This window comes from Oncorhynchus mykiss, chromosome 15 (assembly GCF_057628025.1).
Source record: "Oncorhynchus mykiss isolate SJ-2025 chromosome 15, ASM5762802v1, whole genome shotgun sequence".
NCBI classification, from domain to species: Eukaryota; Metazoa; Chordata; class Actinopteri; order Salmoniformes; family Salmonidae; genus Oncorhynchus; species Oncorhynchus mykiss.
The window spans coordinates 56,052,060-56,067,302 of record NC_143036.1 but is presented as its reverse complement, the minus strand read 5'-3'; the positions used below and the strand labels follow the sequence as shown (position 1 = coordinate 56,067,302).

The window sequence follows — 15,243 nt, the reverse complement described above, 5'->3', positions numbered from 1 at the left end:
TGAGAACAGGAGCGAGGGAATGTTTTCTCCCTGTCTCTTTACTCTCCTCCTCCCATTCCTTTAGATGAATAAGTTATGGACCTGTGCCCCTGTTACCAGTAGAGCACCGCTCAATGCTCCTACTGCATCATCATCAGTCCTCTATAACAGCCCAGGGAATAGGAGGGAAACTTCCTGATGACATGTGTTTGGGCAGCGTCTCAAATGGCACCCTATTCCCTATGTAGTGCCCTCCTTTTGACCAGGACCAATAGGGATCTGGTTAAAAGTAGTGCTCTACATAGGGAATAGGGTGCCATTTGGTACGTGTAAACACTGATTCCCTCTCTGTGTTATTCCAACAATCTGGTGTTCTCACGTTTCCAATTCCCTTTGACGGAGATAGTGTGTACATAGCAGTGCAAAGCAAACGCTCTGGTCCCAAGCTTCTATTTGAACTGTGGGCAGCAAGGTGAGATATTAGAACTGTTGTACTGTGAAATATAGATCAATTAAATCCATATGCATATTATGTATTTAAAGATAGCTGTCCAGTAAAGGTATTGGCTATGTTATTATTTATCCTTTATTTAACTAGGCAAGTCAGATAAGGAACAAATTCTTATTTAAAATGACGGCCTACCCCAGGCCAAAACCCGGACGACGCTGGGCCAATTGTGCACCACCCTATAGGACTCCCAATCCCGGCCAGATGTGATACAGCCTAGATTCGAACCAGGGACTGTAGTGACGCCTCTCGCACTGAGATGCAGTGCCTTAGACCGCTGCGCCACTCGGGAGCCCTGTTGCAATAGCTCACTGGGCTCTACAGAAGACCGTATGTGCCTGTGTTTGTAGAACATAAGTTATAAATGCATACTTTATTCCCCTGTGCTTGTATGACATTGGCTATTGGCTGTGTTTGAGGTTATGTCTTCTTTACCACTGAGCTCTCTGTCCCTACTCTCTGGCTGTGAATTTACTGTACTAAGCCCATATTAGGAGCCCAGACATTCAGCCTGCAGCCTCTGCTATAGCCTAGTCTCAGAGCCAGCGAGAATACAGATTAGGGCCAGCGCCCTACTTTCCATTTTCCCTCTCTACCATCCATTAAACTGCATTTGTTTACGGCAATTAAGCCTCTGAAAAGAGGAAGGACTCAGAGGAACTGATGCTAAACAGCACAAACAATGGACTGGTTCAATTGAGCCCCCTGTTCTTTTAATGTCCCCTGTCCCTTTTAGCTTACTGTTGTAATGCCAAATGGACTCTTACCATGCAGTTGTTGTAGGCTTACAATACTGTCAGATGCTCTGTCTCATCCTCAAGGGGATATGCTTTTATTTATCATATACAGGCTAGTTTCTGGACATGATTTTGAGACTTCATAAAGGCTGTTGGTGTCTTTGTGTCACTGACTCATATTAACACTAGTAGTCAATCACCTCTTACTGTAATGAGGTCATGACCTCTCCATGGCTCTCTTCTCCTGATAAAGACCTGAGTGTGTCTGTGATATGTTAATGACCCAGCCATTAATTGTGTCTCCCAGGTATATAAAGGAAAGGTAAAGCTAAAGTAACCGAAAGATCGCTGGTTCGATTCCCTGAGCCGACTAGTTGAAAAATCAGTCGATGTGCCCTTGAGTAGGTCACTTAACCCTAATTGGTCCTGTAAGTCACTTTGGATAAGAGTGTCTGCTAAATGTACATTTTGGTCCAAAAATCGACTGAAATGCTAAGAATCGCCGGTTAACAATTTATTGATGCTCATATTACATTATTTCTGCCTTCCGAAAATACCTAATATTTGGTGACAACAGTGTGGAGCCACATGTAACTGTGTTGACTGTCATTGATCTACAAGTCATTTGCAAGCCGAACAACCCCCAGGCAAAATCAGTAGCCTAGTCAAACTGAGCACGGTGCCCAGCTTCGCGCGCTGACCAACGAGAGGTAGGCAGCCTGTTCCTGACCTTGCACATCTGTGCGCCACCTTCAGCTTGCAAATGCTAAAATGGCTTGTGTGATCTTAAGCTTTATTAGTTGAGTGACAACCTATGTAATTTGCTAGTTTATTGTTATTTATTTGCTGTTTGAAATTGTGTGAAAGTAAACCGGAAACACAACTCTCATCTGGCTGTACCTGCTGAATGGGGGTTACAACAGATTTTATTTTGATTGTTCAGGTTCTCTATCGGCAATAGTTTTTTAAACAATCAGTGTATATTGTCATTTTTAGATATACAGGGTAAAGTTGATAATTTCATAATGAGGACAGCAATCACTTTTGCGAGGTGCAGTTCATGGCCGTAAAGAAAGGAGAAGAGAAACTGATGCTACTGTATTGTGGACGTTAAACACGTCCACACACGCGCACACACACACACACACACACACACACACACACACACACACACACACACACACATACGTCAGCTCATACAGATCCAGCAGAGGCCCAGCTCATGAGCTCCATCAACAGCAGGTTTTAATTTGGAATGGAAAATATTTATGCAGCAAATGTTAGTGCAGGAAAACAATATCGAATCACATCGATTCGTTCTCTAATCAGAAATGAAAGGTTCAAACTAAAGGCATCATTTCTGCATCGTGTCAGTCCATGTATCTACAAGTGCATTCGGAAAGTATTCAGACCCCTTGACTTTTTCCACATTTTGTTACGTTACAGCCTTATTCTAAAATTGACGAAATGTTGTTTCCCTCATCAACCTACACACAATACACACAATACCCCATAATGACAAAGCAAATGTGTTAAAAATAAGAAACTGAAATATCACATTTACATAAGTATTCAGACCATTTACTCAACACTTTGTTGAAGAACCTTTGGCAGCGATTACAGCCTTGGGTCTTCTTGGGTTTGAAGCTACAAGCTTGGCACACCTGTATTTGGGTAGTTTCTCCCATGCTTCTCTGCAGATACTCTCAAGCTCTGTCAGGTTGGATGGGGAGCGTTGCTGCACAGCTATTTTCAGGTCTCTCCGGAGATGTTAGATCGGGTTCAAGTCCAGGCTCTGGCTGGGCCACTCAAGGACAATCAGAAACTTGTCAAAGCCACTCCTCTGTGGTCTTGGCCATGTGCTAGGGTCATCGTCCTGTTGGAAGGTGAACCTTCACCCCAGTCTGACGTCCTGAGCGCTCTGGAGCAGGTTCTCATCAAGGATCTTTCTGTACTTTGCTCTGTTCATCTTTGCCTCGATCCTGACTAGTCTCCCAGTCGCTGCTGCTGAAAAACATCCCCACAGCATGATGCTGCCACCACCATGCTTCACCGTAGTTTCCTACAGACATGACGCTTGGCATTCAGGCCAAAGAGTTCAATCTTGGTTTCATCAGACCAGAGAATCTTGTTTCTCATGGTTCGAGAGTCCTTTAGGTGCCTTTTGGCAAACTCCAAGCGGGCGGTAATTGAATTTACTGAGGGGCTTCCATCTGGCCACTCTACCATAAAGGTCTGATTTTGGTGGAGTGCTGCAGAGATGGTTGTCCTTCTGGAAAGCTGCACATACCTATTGATTGGTCAACTCCCTCTTGCAAAAATGTACATAATTTGTATCCTTTTGGGTTGTTGCAGTTTAGTGTTTTGGCACTTTGCCTACCGAGAGGACTGTAAGAGAACTCAATCAGTCACCAAAGATATGGGATAAAAGACAGGAATTCAGTTGCACCATTCCTGTTAGACATTGAAGAGTAGGAATATGAAAATAAATAGTTAAAATGTAAAAGGCAAGAATTTTTAAATGTGCTCAACCAAGCAGTTGATATGTCAGTAAAATGTATGATGGATTAATATTTTTTTAAATTCAAAATACTTGGTGAAAAATATAATTAAATTGTTGTCAACTCATTATATTAGGCAGCATAAATTGGTGTTAAACCACATTTCATGACCCATGGGGTCAATTAATCAATATTCAGACTTAAGGTTGCCTATACAATTATCTATATAATAGTAATTGAAAACTGCACTTAATTTTCTCAAAATGTAGTCTGAATATGTGGAAAACATGGTGGAAGAACCTGGATCATTTGAAATGTAAGAACCATTTTGAGGGACATTGTACACTATACAGTGCCTTGCGAAAGTATTCGGCCCCCTTGAACTTTGCGACCTTTTGCCACATTTCAGGCTTCAAACATAAAGACATAAAACTGTATTTTTTTGTGAAGAATCAACAACAAGTGGGACACAATCATGAAGTGGAACGACATTTATTGGATATTTCAAACTTTTTTAACAAATCAAAAACTGAAAAATTGGGCGTGCAAAATTATTCAGCCCCTTTACTTTCAGTGCAGCAAACTCTCTCCAGAAGTTCAGTGAGGATCTCTGAATGATCCAATGTTGACCTAAATGACCAATGATGATAAATACAATCCACCTGTGTGTAATCAAGTCTCCGTATAAATGCACCTGCACTGTGATAGTCTCAGAGGTCCGTTAAAAGCGCAGAGAGCATCATGAAGAACAAGGAACACAGCAGGCAGGTCCGAGATACTGTTGTGAAGAAGTTTAAAGCCGGATTTGGATACAAAAAGATTTCCCAAGCTTTAAACATCCCAAGGAGCACTGTGCAAGCGATAATATTGAAATGGAAGGAGTATCAGACCACTGCAAATCTACCAAGACCTGGCCGTCCCTCTAAACGTTCAGATCATACAAGGAGAAGACTGATCAGAGATGCAGCCAAGAGGCCCATGATCACTCTGGATGAACTGCAGAGATCTACAGCTGAGGTGGGAGACTCTGTCCATAGGACAACAATCAGTCGTATATTGCACAAATCTGGCCTTTGTGGAAGAGTGGCAAGAAGAAAGCCATTTCTTAAAGATATCCATAAAAAGTGTTGTTTAAAGTTTGCCACAAGCCACCTGGGAGACACACCAAACATGTGGAAGAAGGTGCTCTGGTCAGATGAAACCAAAATTGAACTTTTTGGCAACAATGCAAAACGTTATGTTTGGCGTAAAAGCAACACAGCTGAACACACCATCCCCACTGTCAAACATGGTGGTGGCAGCATCATGGTTTGGGCCTGCTTTTCTTCAGCAGGGACAGGGAAGATGGTTAAAATTGATGGGAAGATGGATGGAGCCAAATACAGGACCATTCTGGAAGAAAACCTGATGGAGTCTGCAAAAGACCTGAAACTGGGACGGAGATTTGTCTTCCAACAAGACAATGATCCAAAACATAAAGCAAAATCTACAATGGAATGGTTCAAAAATAAACATATCCAGGTGTTAGAATGGCCAAGTCAAAGTCCAGACCTGAATCCAATCGAGAATCTGTGGAAAGAACTGAAAACTGCTGTTCACAAATGCTCTCCATCCAACCTCACTGAGCTCGAGCTGTTTTGCAAGGAGGAATGGGAAAAAATTTCAGTCTCTCAATGTGCAAAACTGATAGAGACATACCCCAAGCGACTTACAGCTGTAATCGCAGCAAAAGGTGGCGCTACAAAGTATTAACTTAAGGGGGCTGAATAATTTTGCACGCCCAATTTTTCAGTTTTTGATTTGTTAGAAAAGTTTGAAATATCCAATAAATGTCGTTCCACTTCATGATTGTGTCCCACTTGTTGTTGATTCTTCACAAAAACCATTTTGAGGGACATTGTACACTATACAGTGCCTTGCGAAAGTATTCGGCCCCCTTGAACTTTGCGACCTTTTGCCACATTTCAGGCTTCAAACATAAAGACATAAAACTGTATTTTTTTGTGAAGAATCAACAACAAGTGGGACACAATCATGAAGTGGAACGACATTTATTGGATATTTCAAACTTTTTTAACAAATCAAAAACTGAAAAATTGGGCGTGCAAAATTATTCAGCCCCTTTACTTTCAGTGCAGCAAACTCTCTCCAGAAGTTCAGTGAGGATCTCTGAATGATCCAATGTTGACCTAAATGACCAATGATGATAAATACAATCCACCTGTGTGTAATCAAGTCTCCGTATAAATGCACCTGCACTGTGATAGTCTCAGAGGTCCGTTAAAAGCGCAGAGAGCATCATGAAGAACAAGGAACACAGCAGGCAGGTCCGAGATACTGTTGTGAAGAAGTTTAAAGCCGGATTTGGATACAAAAAGATTTCCCAAGCTTTAAACATCCCAAGGAGCACTGTGCAAGCGATAATATTGAAATGGAAGGAGTATCAGACCACTGCAAATCTACCAAGACCTGGCCGTCCCTCTAAACGTTCAGATCATACAAGGAGAAGACTGATCAGAGATGCAGCCAAGAGGCCCATGATCACTCTGGATGAACTGCAGAGATCTACAGCTGAGGTGGGAGACTCTGTCCATAGGACAACAATCAGTCGTATATTGCACAAATCTGGCCTTTGTGGAAGAGTGGCAAGAAGAAAGCCATTTCTTAAAGATATCCATAAAAAGTGTTGTTTAAAGTTTGCCACAAGCCACCTGGGAGACACACCAAACATGTGGAAGAAGGTGCTCTGGTCAGATGAAACCAAAATTGAACTTTTTGGCAACAATGCAAAACGTTATGTTTGGCGTAAAAGCAACACAGCTGAACACACCATCCCCACTGTCAAACATGGTGGTGGCAGCATCATGGTTTGGGCCTGCTTTTCTTCAGCAGGGACAGGGAAGATGGTTAAAATTTGCCTGGGGGTTGCATCTCTGATCATATCCAGGTGTTAGAATGGCCAAGTCAAAGTCCAGACCTGAATCCAATCGAGAATCTGTGGAAAGAACTGAAAACTGCTGTTCACAAATGCTCTCCATCCAACCTCACTGAGCTCGAGCTGTTTTGCAAGGAGGAATGGGAAAAAATTTCAGTCTCTCAATGTGCAAAACTGATAGAGACATACCCCAAGCGACTTACAGCTGTAATCGCAGCAAAAGGTGGCGCTACAAAGTATTAACTTAAGGGGGCTGAATAATTTTGCACGCCCAATTTTTCAGTTTTTGATTTGTTAGAAAAGTTTGAAATATCCAATAAATGTCGTTCCACTTCATGATTGTGTCCCACTTGTTGTTGATTCTTCACAAAAAAATCAGTTTTATATCTTTATGTTTGAAGCCTGAAATGTGGCAAAAGGTCGCAAAGTTCAAGGGAGCCGAATACTTTCGCAAGGCACTGTAAACCACCTGAAAACGCATTCATTTCAATGTAATTGAATTTTCATGTTTGGACTGACGGAATTACCATAGCATCAGTCCTCATTTAACAATGCTTAACCTACATATAAAAAGCCATTCAAGCAAACCTAAATTAATTTGAGAAATATTGTTTAGATGATTAAAAATGCTATGCAAATTACCATTCTATTATGGCATTAAAGACATAAAGTTGTAAAAAAAAAAATATTGGGAGTTGTTATTTGAGTTATAGGAATGCTTACTTTATCAACAATATGTTTTTCAAGAAGAGAGTTCAAAGGATTAAGATTAGCAATAATGACTGTATAAATTATTGAGCTATATTGTATGCTCACAAAACTGGGAAATTATCTTATTTTATACTAATACAATTTTTCAGAGAAAGAGATTTTGTTTAACCTTTCTGATCTCCCCATCCCGGATCCGGGATCGTGAATACAGACTCAAGCTCATTACCATAACGCAACGTTAACTATTCATGAAAATCGCAAATGAAATGAAATAAATATGCTAGCTCTCAAGCTTAGCCTTTTGTTAACAACACTGTCATCTCAGATTTTCAAAATATGCTTCTCAACCATTGCAAAACAAGCATTTGTGTAACAGTATTGATGGCTAACGTAGCATTTAGCATTAGCATTCAGCTGGCAACATTTACACAAAAAAACAGAAAAGCATTCAAAAAAATCATTTACCTTTGAAGAACTTCAGATGTTTTCAATGAGGAGACTCTCAGATAGCAAATGTTCAGTTTTTCCTGAAAGATTATTTGTTTAGGACAAATCGCTCCGTTTTCTGCGTCACGTTTAGCTATGAAAAAACCCCTGTATCCAGGATTGTGTAAATCTATCAGCAAGCTCATTAGCATAACACAACGTTAACTATTTATGAAAATCGCAAATGAAATGAAATAAATATGCCATCTCTCAAGCTTAGCCTTTTGTAAACAACACTGTCATCTCAGATTTTCAAAATATGCTTCTCAACCATAGGAAAACAATCATTTGTGTAAAAGTAGCTAGCTAGAGTTAGCATTTCGCGTTAGCATTTAGCGTTAGCATTAGCGTTAGCATCCAGCACGCAACATTAACAAAAACATAAAAGCCTTCAAATAAAATCATTTACCTTTGAAGAACTTCTGATGTTTTCAATGAGGATACTCTCAGTTAGATAGCAGATGCTCAGTTTTTCCAAAAAGATTCCTTGTGTATTAGAAATAGCTCCGTTTTATACATCACATTTGGCTACCAAAAAAAATCCATAAATTCAGTCCTCAAAACGCAAACTTTTTTCCAAATTAACTCCATAATATCGACTGAAAACATGGCAAACGTTGTTTAGAATCAATCATCAAGGTGTTTTTCACATATCTCTTCATTGATACATCGTTCTTGGACACATGCTTTCTCCCCTGAATCAAATGGTAAAGTAGAAGCAGCTGGCAATTGCGCACCGAATTCGACGCAGGACACCAGGCGGACACTTGGAAAATGTAGTCTCTTATGGTCAATCTTCCAATGATATGCCTACAAATACGTCACAATGCTGCTAAGACCTTGGGCGAACGACAGAAAGTGTAGGCTCATTCGTTGCGCAATCACAGCCATATAAGGAGAGAATGGAAAACAGAGCTTCAGAAATTCTGCTAATTCCTGGGTGATGCATCATCTTGGTTTCGCCTGTAGAATGAGTTCTGGGGCACTTACAGACAAAATCTTTGCAGATTCTGAAACTTCAGAGTGTTTTCTTTCCAAAACTGTCAAGAATATGCATAGTCGAGCATCTTTTCGTGACAAAATATCGCGCTTAAAACGGGAACGTTTTTTATCCAAAAATGAAATAGCGCCCCTAGAGCTCTAACAGGTTAACAAGTCAAATGTTTTTTTTTCTTCTCAAAGGTAGGGGTCGAAATTATTGACAACCCTGAAGATTCTTGGAAATAAAGTAGTCCATTTTTTTGGTAGTATTCGGTCCCATGTTTCTAGCATGAAATTATTACATCAAGCTTGTGACCCTACAAACTTGTTGGATGCATTTGCTGTTTGTTTTGGTTGTTTCAGATTATTTTGTGCCCAATAGAAATGAATGGAAAATAATGTATTGTGTCATTTTGGAGTCACTTTTATTGTAAATAAGAATAGAATATGTTTCTAAACACTTCTACATTCATGTGGATTTTACCATGATTACAGATAATCCTGAATGAAATGTGAATAATGATGAGTGAGAAAGTTACAGAGGGTCCAAGATCATACCCCCAAGACATGCTAACCTCTTGGGAGTATGATCTTTGACCCTCTGTAACTCTTACAGATATCTTAGTGATCTTCTGAAATCTATCATGTTCAAACATATCCTTCATGTCAATTATCATTTTTGGAAAGAAAGAATGTCTGTCTTTTTTTGAAAGAAAAATGTCTGTCTTTTTTTTTGAAAGAAAGAATGTCTGTCTTTTTTGAGGAACAGAAAGAATGTCTGTCTTTTTTTGAGGAACAGAAAGAGAGCTGTAAAATAGAGACTTTCACAAGCTGTTTAACGGACACTATGACTGTACTGTACGGATACAGTTCTGCTGCTCCTCAGATGTTCACAGACGTTAACTGTGACAGAGAACACACTGCAGCCCTCCACTAATTTCTTCATTGACTGTGGGACATGTTATACTTTATTTACTTTTGGAACCAAACTAACCATTAGAGAATGACTTTGTAACCTTTTAAGTACCATTCAACTGGAGGTTGAAAGGGCGAAGGATTGGAACAACAAAAAGCTGTGAGCTGTTAGTCACCAAGGAGAAAGGCATCTGAAATAACTAAAGAAGAAGAAGAAGGGCTCCATACTGTTTGCAGGACTCCGATGGGTGTTACTGTATCAAACCAACATTCTACAGATTTCAACCGGATCCGAACAATCATCTCAGTAGATTTGACTGTTGTTGGGAGAGATGAGAGCCATGTTTTCCCTGTTCCTGTTGATTCAGAGTGTTAGTGGATGGATGCATCCTAAATGCCACGTTTATAACAGTGGGGAATACTTTCCCACCTGGAACTACTGTCCTTTGGCAGAACAGTACACTGCTGCCTGTCGAGATGTCACAGCCATCGAGGAGGATCTGCTTGGACTTCCCTCTAATATCAATACCCTCTGCATATCTATGAAACGTGGGGAAAATAGTTCCATGTCTCTGGGCTTTTTCGCTCGTTTTCAGTATTTGGAGTATCTGTACATTGGAGGCTGTTTTCCTCAAATCCTTCCAGCTGGGAATAGCCAGGGCCTTCAAAATCTGCAACATATGCACATTAATGGATTGGTCACTGGGTGCTGTGATTGTCATATTGGGCCTAACACATTCAGAGATCTAGTAAAGCTAAGTAATTTGACCATATATGGTTATAGGCTATCAGCAATGGCACCAGATGTTTTCCATTGCCTACCTCAATTACAAAGTGTCTATATTCATGAACCCTGTGTAGAGAATTTGTCAGAAATACTATGCAGAATAGTTAATATAATTTCACTTACAAAGTTAAATGTACATGCACCAAATATACGATCGTTAAACCAATCAAACTGCTCCATCTTAAAAGCTACCGAAAGCAATCTAACAAGCGTCAATTTAGATTTCGGTCAAATAAACCATATAGAGGAAGGTGCACTGGCCTGTCTCCAGAACCTGACACATTTTTCTGGGGGCCTAAACCAGGATGTCCTACTGCGCCTTCCCCTGTCTGGCATTAAGCAAATCCAGGTCTTGTATTCCTATGGTAGCAATAGCATTGATTTTGAAAGTATCTGTAATGTAGTGTTTTTGCTTTCCATCAAGGAAATACATTTTGCCAATGTCAATACAAGCAGCCTCTCCATGTCCAGTGTTGAATTGTGCATTGGGCTGGAATATATGGGCTTTGATGGACCTGGAGCCTTCCATTCTTCTCCCCATTTGAAATTGAATTTTATTTCCAGTCTCAAAAACCTTAAAATGTTATATGTATCTGGCCAGGCAGAAAACAGTCTTGACCTCTGCTCATTCCGAAAACAACCAATCACATGGTTAACAGAACTCACTTTCATGTCGAGCAATGTACAAACGCTTTTTGCAAAACGGTTCAGCTGTCTTGAGAACCTGCGGTCTCTAGATTTGTCATGTAGTTTCATTTCAAACATTGAAGACTTTGCTTTCTTCGGATTGGCAAATCTGGAGTCCTTAGACATGACACAAAATAGTATAACCCAGTTATATGCAAACACGTTTATTGGTTTACATAGTTTGACATTGTTAGACCTCAGGGAAAATCCACAGATCTACAATATTGAAGCAATGTCTTTCGCACAACTTACGTGTCTAAGACAAGTGTTTCTGGGGTACTTGAACTATCCACCAGGAGAACCCGTGATAAAGCTGAATCTGACACTTGTATTCGGTGACGTTCTGAGTCACCTGACTCATCTGCACATTAGTTCAGGTATGAGGCCAATGCAGTTGATTATTGGCAGTAACATCACATCTAAACAGAACCTGAGTCTCCAACTCAAAGGCCAGACAGTGTCATTTGAAGACTGTGACAGACCCTTCTTTCAGTCTGTAACCCATCTTCATGCTGATGCTGAAGAATTCCTTTGTGGATCTGAATTCATGGGAAAGTACTTCAGGTCTGTGGAGACATTTGTGTACAGATCAAAGCTTTCAGCTAAAAGTGTGGACTTAACATCAATGAATCAGCTCATTCACCTGAGGAAACTGACTCTAGTACAGGTGGATCTTTTAATACAGCGTTCTGCCGACATCATTTTTCACAACCTGACCAAACTGGAGGTTCTGAAACTTTCAAACTGCAGGATTGACTCTTTGGAGGGGGGTTTAACTAAATACTTTAAATCCTTGAAAACCTTATATTTGCGTATCGAGAACGTTTATCATGTAATCTACAGCTTTACTGAACCTCTCTCTAGCCTAAAGTATTTGATACTTGATACATTACAGATTTTTTGCAGTTGTGACAATGCTTGGCTCATTGCATGGGCAAAGAGGTACAGGCCGGTTGAAGTGATCATGCTTAATCATGAAGTTATGTATAATTTAGAGGAGTTGATATGCTTGTCAGACAATGGACTAGACACACCTAACTTTGTCAAGTACACAGAAGCCAACTGCACAACAGAGGTGGGCTTTGTGCTCTTTGCTGCGACTGGCCTGGGAGTCATCTTCTTCATGCTGGTGGTGCTGGTCCATAATCTGGCCGGTCCTTACCTCCTCCCCCTCTACTACATCACCCTTGGCTGGCTGTCGGAGGCGATGCGATCAAACACCAGGGGGCGCTACCACTACGATGCGTTTGTCTCCTACAGTGGGAAGGACGAGCGCTGGGTGGTGGAGGAGCTACTACCCAACCTGGAGAAGAGGGGTCCCCCTTTCCTGCACCTCTGTCTGCACAGCAGGGACTTCCAGCTGGGGAAGGACATTGTGGAGAACATCACAGACAGCCTCTACCGGAGCCGTCGCACACTCTGCCTGGTCAGTCGCCACTACCTGCACAGTAACTGGTGCTCCCTGGAGATGAAGCTGGCCACCTCCAGACTGCAGGTGGAACAAAGGGACATCCTCCTCCTGGTCTTCCTGGAGAAGATCCCCCCTCGCCGGCTGTCTGCTCACCACAGGCTGGCTCGCCTGGTCAAGACCAGGACCTATCTGGACTGGCCCCAGGACCCCCATCAGCACCAGGCATTCTGGAACAGACTGTGGGCTAAACTGAAACCTCCAACTGAAGCCTGAGATCAGAGGTTTATGTAGAACCTTGTGTTAATGCTGAGACAAATAATGTTAGCAGATTTGTTGAGGTATTGCATTTGCAGTTAAAAGTCCTCAGTACTAAGAGCCTCCCGAGTGGCGCAGCGGTCTAAGGCGTTGCATCGCAGTGCTTGAGGCGTCACTACGGACCCGGGTTCAATCCCAGGCTGTGTCACAGCCTGCCATGACCGGGAGACCCATGAGGTGGCGCACAATTGGCCCAGCGTCGTCCAGGTTAGGGGAGGGTTTGGCCGTCTGGGATTTACTTGTCCCATCTCGCTCTAGTGACTCCTTGTGGTGGGCAGAGCACCTGCAAGCTGACTCCTTGGGGCGGGCAGCTGGTGACCTGCACGTCGGTCGCCAGCTAGACTGTGTTTCCTTCCTCCGCGTCAAAAAGCAGTGCGGCTTGGCAAGATCGTGTTTTGGAGGACGCATGGCTCTCGACCTTTGCCTCTCCCGAGTCCGTAGGGGAGTTGCAGCTTTGGGACAAGACTACCAATTGGGGAGAAAAAGTTTTTAAACACGATTTAATAATCCTCGGTACAAAACGCCTACCGGTATTTGAGGTTTGTTTAGACAATTCTGATTCCTTAAATTAAATAAGCCTGTTTTATTTTTTCTCTCCAAATTCAACACCTTATCACTAACACATATGTTTGTTTGTGTCTTTGTTGCTTAGAGGACCTGAAAAAGGCTCTATCACTGGTTTTATACTATTTTTGTTGTATATCAGGGTAAAACCAATGTAGCCATCTGCTGTATGCTGCTTTGAATGACAATGCATGAATGACCATGAACCATTTATTTTAATTTCAACATAGATCAGAGGTTTGTCCATACATTTAGTTGCTAGTTGTTTAACAAATGTTTTGCCTGTATATGGTCTGCTACATATGTCATTTAACAATTCTTAACTCATGGGTGTGGGGAGGTGACTCCCTTTCTGGACAATTGTTATTTCTGCGCTATATTTGTGAGTTGGCGGGAACCTTGTTTTATTGATTTATTTGATTATTGATAACTGTTAACATTTAAGTACTTTACCGTGATTGTTTTCAATTAAAATGGTCAAAAAGAAACAAAAATGGTGTTTTAGCAAATAGCAATTTCTCAAGCAAGAATTAGTGATGTCGCCAGGCATGCAAAATTCCATCCCACCAAAACAGGCTGAAATTTCAGGCAATCTTTTCAAACAGCTCTTACACTAAAAGGGCATTATCATGGAACAGGGAAAGCCAGGGAGATAAGACTGGAAAGCTGTTCATGTCGGCGCTGCCTAGGTGGGTGGGTAGATTTACAGAGGGGAGGGCGCGGCAGACGAATCTCAGGATTTCTGCTACGTTTTCCGCCACACAATTTACATCCGTCGTACTGTACATTCCTATAGAGTCGACCAGATACCTGTCAGTGAGTACAGTATGATATCGACCCAGAGTGGAGTCTGTCGTGGAGCCAGATTTTTTTCATTAAGGTAACGCAAAGTAACATAAATAGGAATATAATGTGTTACTTAAATGTAATGATTACTATGTACTTTTTCAAGTAACAAATCCCAACACTCGTGGTCACTATCGGGCATAGCCACAGTCATAAAATCTGATTTTGAACCTAACCTTAACCACACTGCTAACTTTATGCCCAACCTTAAACACGTTTTACTATATAGCCAATTTGGACTTTTAACGGAAACCGCTTAGCTGGGCCTCCAGGAGAAGATTCATCCCTATAAACGTCAACCTGCATAAAGGCATATGCTACAGGGCTCTGGAGAAGACTACAGTAGCAGATAATGGTAACATACTTGAAGTGAAATCCCAAATTCAAGGACATTAGGAAATGGCGGCACTCCAAAATTGTCAAGAAGACTTAGTGGCGGGAGGACACATTGCTCTGTCTCCTCCCTTTCCACATGAGGTGTGCGTTTGTGTGTATGGGTATGTGCGTGTAGCATTATAGCTGTGATGTTCATTGCTAAGATCATTTCCAAGAACTTCCTCTATTTACAGGCGCCTGATGAGCTTTCCTGTAACCCATATTTATACCAAATAAGTCATTTAAAAAAGTTCAATGTAAGTGTGTTCTGTATTGAAAATAAGATATCTGAACAACTCTCCTACTTGCCTATACTAGTACAAAAAAAATACACTTTGTCATACATGATCTCAAAAGGTAGCCTGAACATGTGTGAAACATGGAGGAAAAACCTGCGTCATTAGAAATGTAACAACTATTTTGGGGACGTTGCGCGATACAGCACCGATTTGGTCACAAAATTACCATGATTTGTTCAAATTTGACATCTGTCCTTATTAACATA

General features: G+C 41.3%; 3 protein-coding genes across 20 annotated transcripts in view; 2 read left to right on the top strand and 1 right to left on the bottom strand.

Annotated features, from left to right (window-relative positions):
• Window positions 1-8,405, bottom strand: part of LOC110490848 (paired mesoderm homeobox protein 2A-like) — a 310,954-nt gene extending 302,549 nt beyond the window's left edge. Inside the window, exons 1-2 of one of the 2 annotated variants that reach the window (XR_016486769.1) lie at window positions 8,267-8,405; window positions 7,785-7,898 (exon numbers count right to left, since the gene is read on the bottom strand). The gene's annotated coding sequence lies outside the window, so the exon portion shown is untranslated. Of the gene's footprint in view, window positions 1-7,784; window positions 7,899-8,266 lie in introns of those variants that run through there. The other variant, XR_016486770.1, reaches the window with a different exon arrangement.
• LOC110490288 (pleckstrin homology domain-containing family A member 5) overlaps window positions 1-15,243 on the top strand; it is a 178,283-nt gene that overhangs the window by 142,862 nt on the left and 20,178 nt on the right. The window lies entirely within an intron of this gene.
• On the top strand, window positions 9,603-14,011 carry LOC110490289 (toll-like receptor 12). The gene has a single exon (XM_021563591.3). The coding sequence runs from the start codon at window positions 10,086-10,088 to the stop codon at window positions 12,909-12,911; it is 2,826 nt and encodes a 941-aa protein (XP_021419266.2). The 5' UTR covers window positions 9,603-10,085; the 3' UTR covers window positions 12,912-14,011.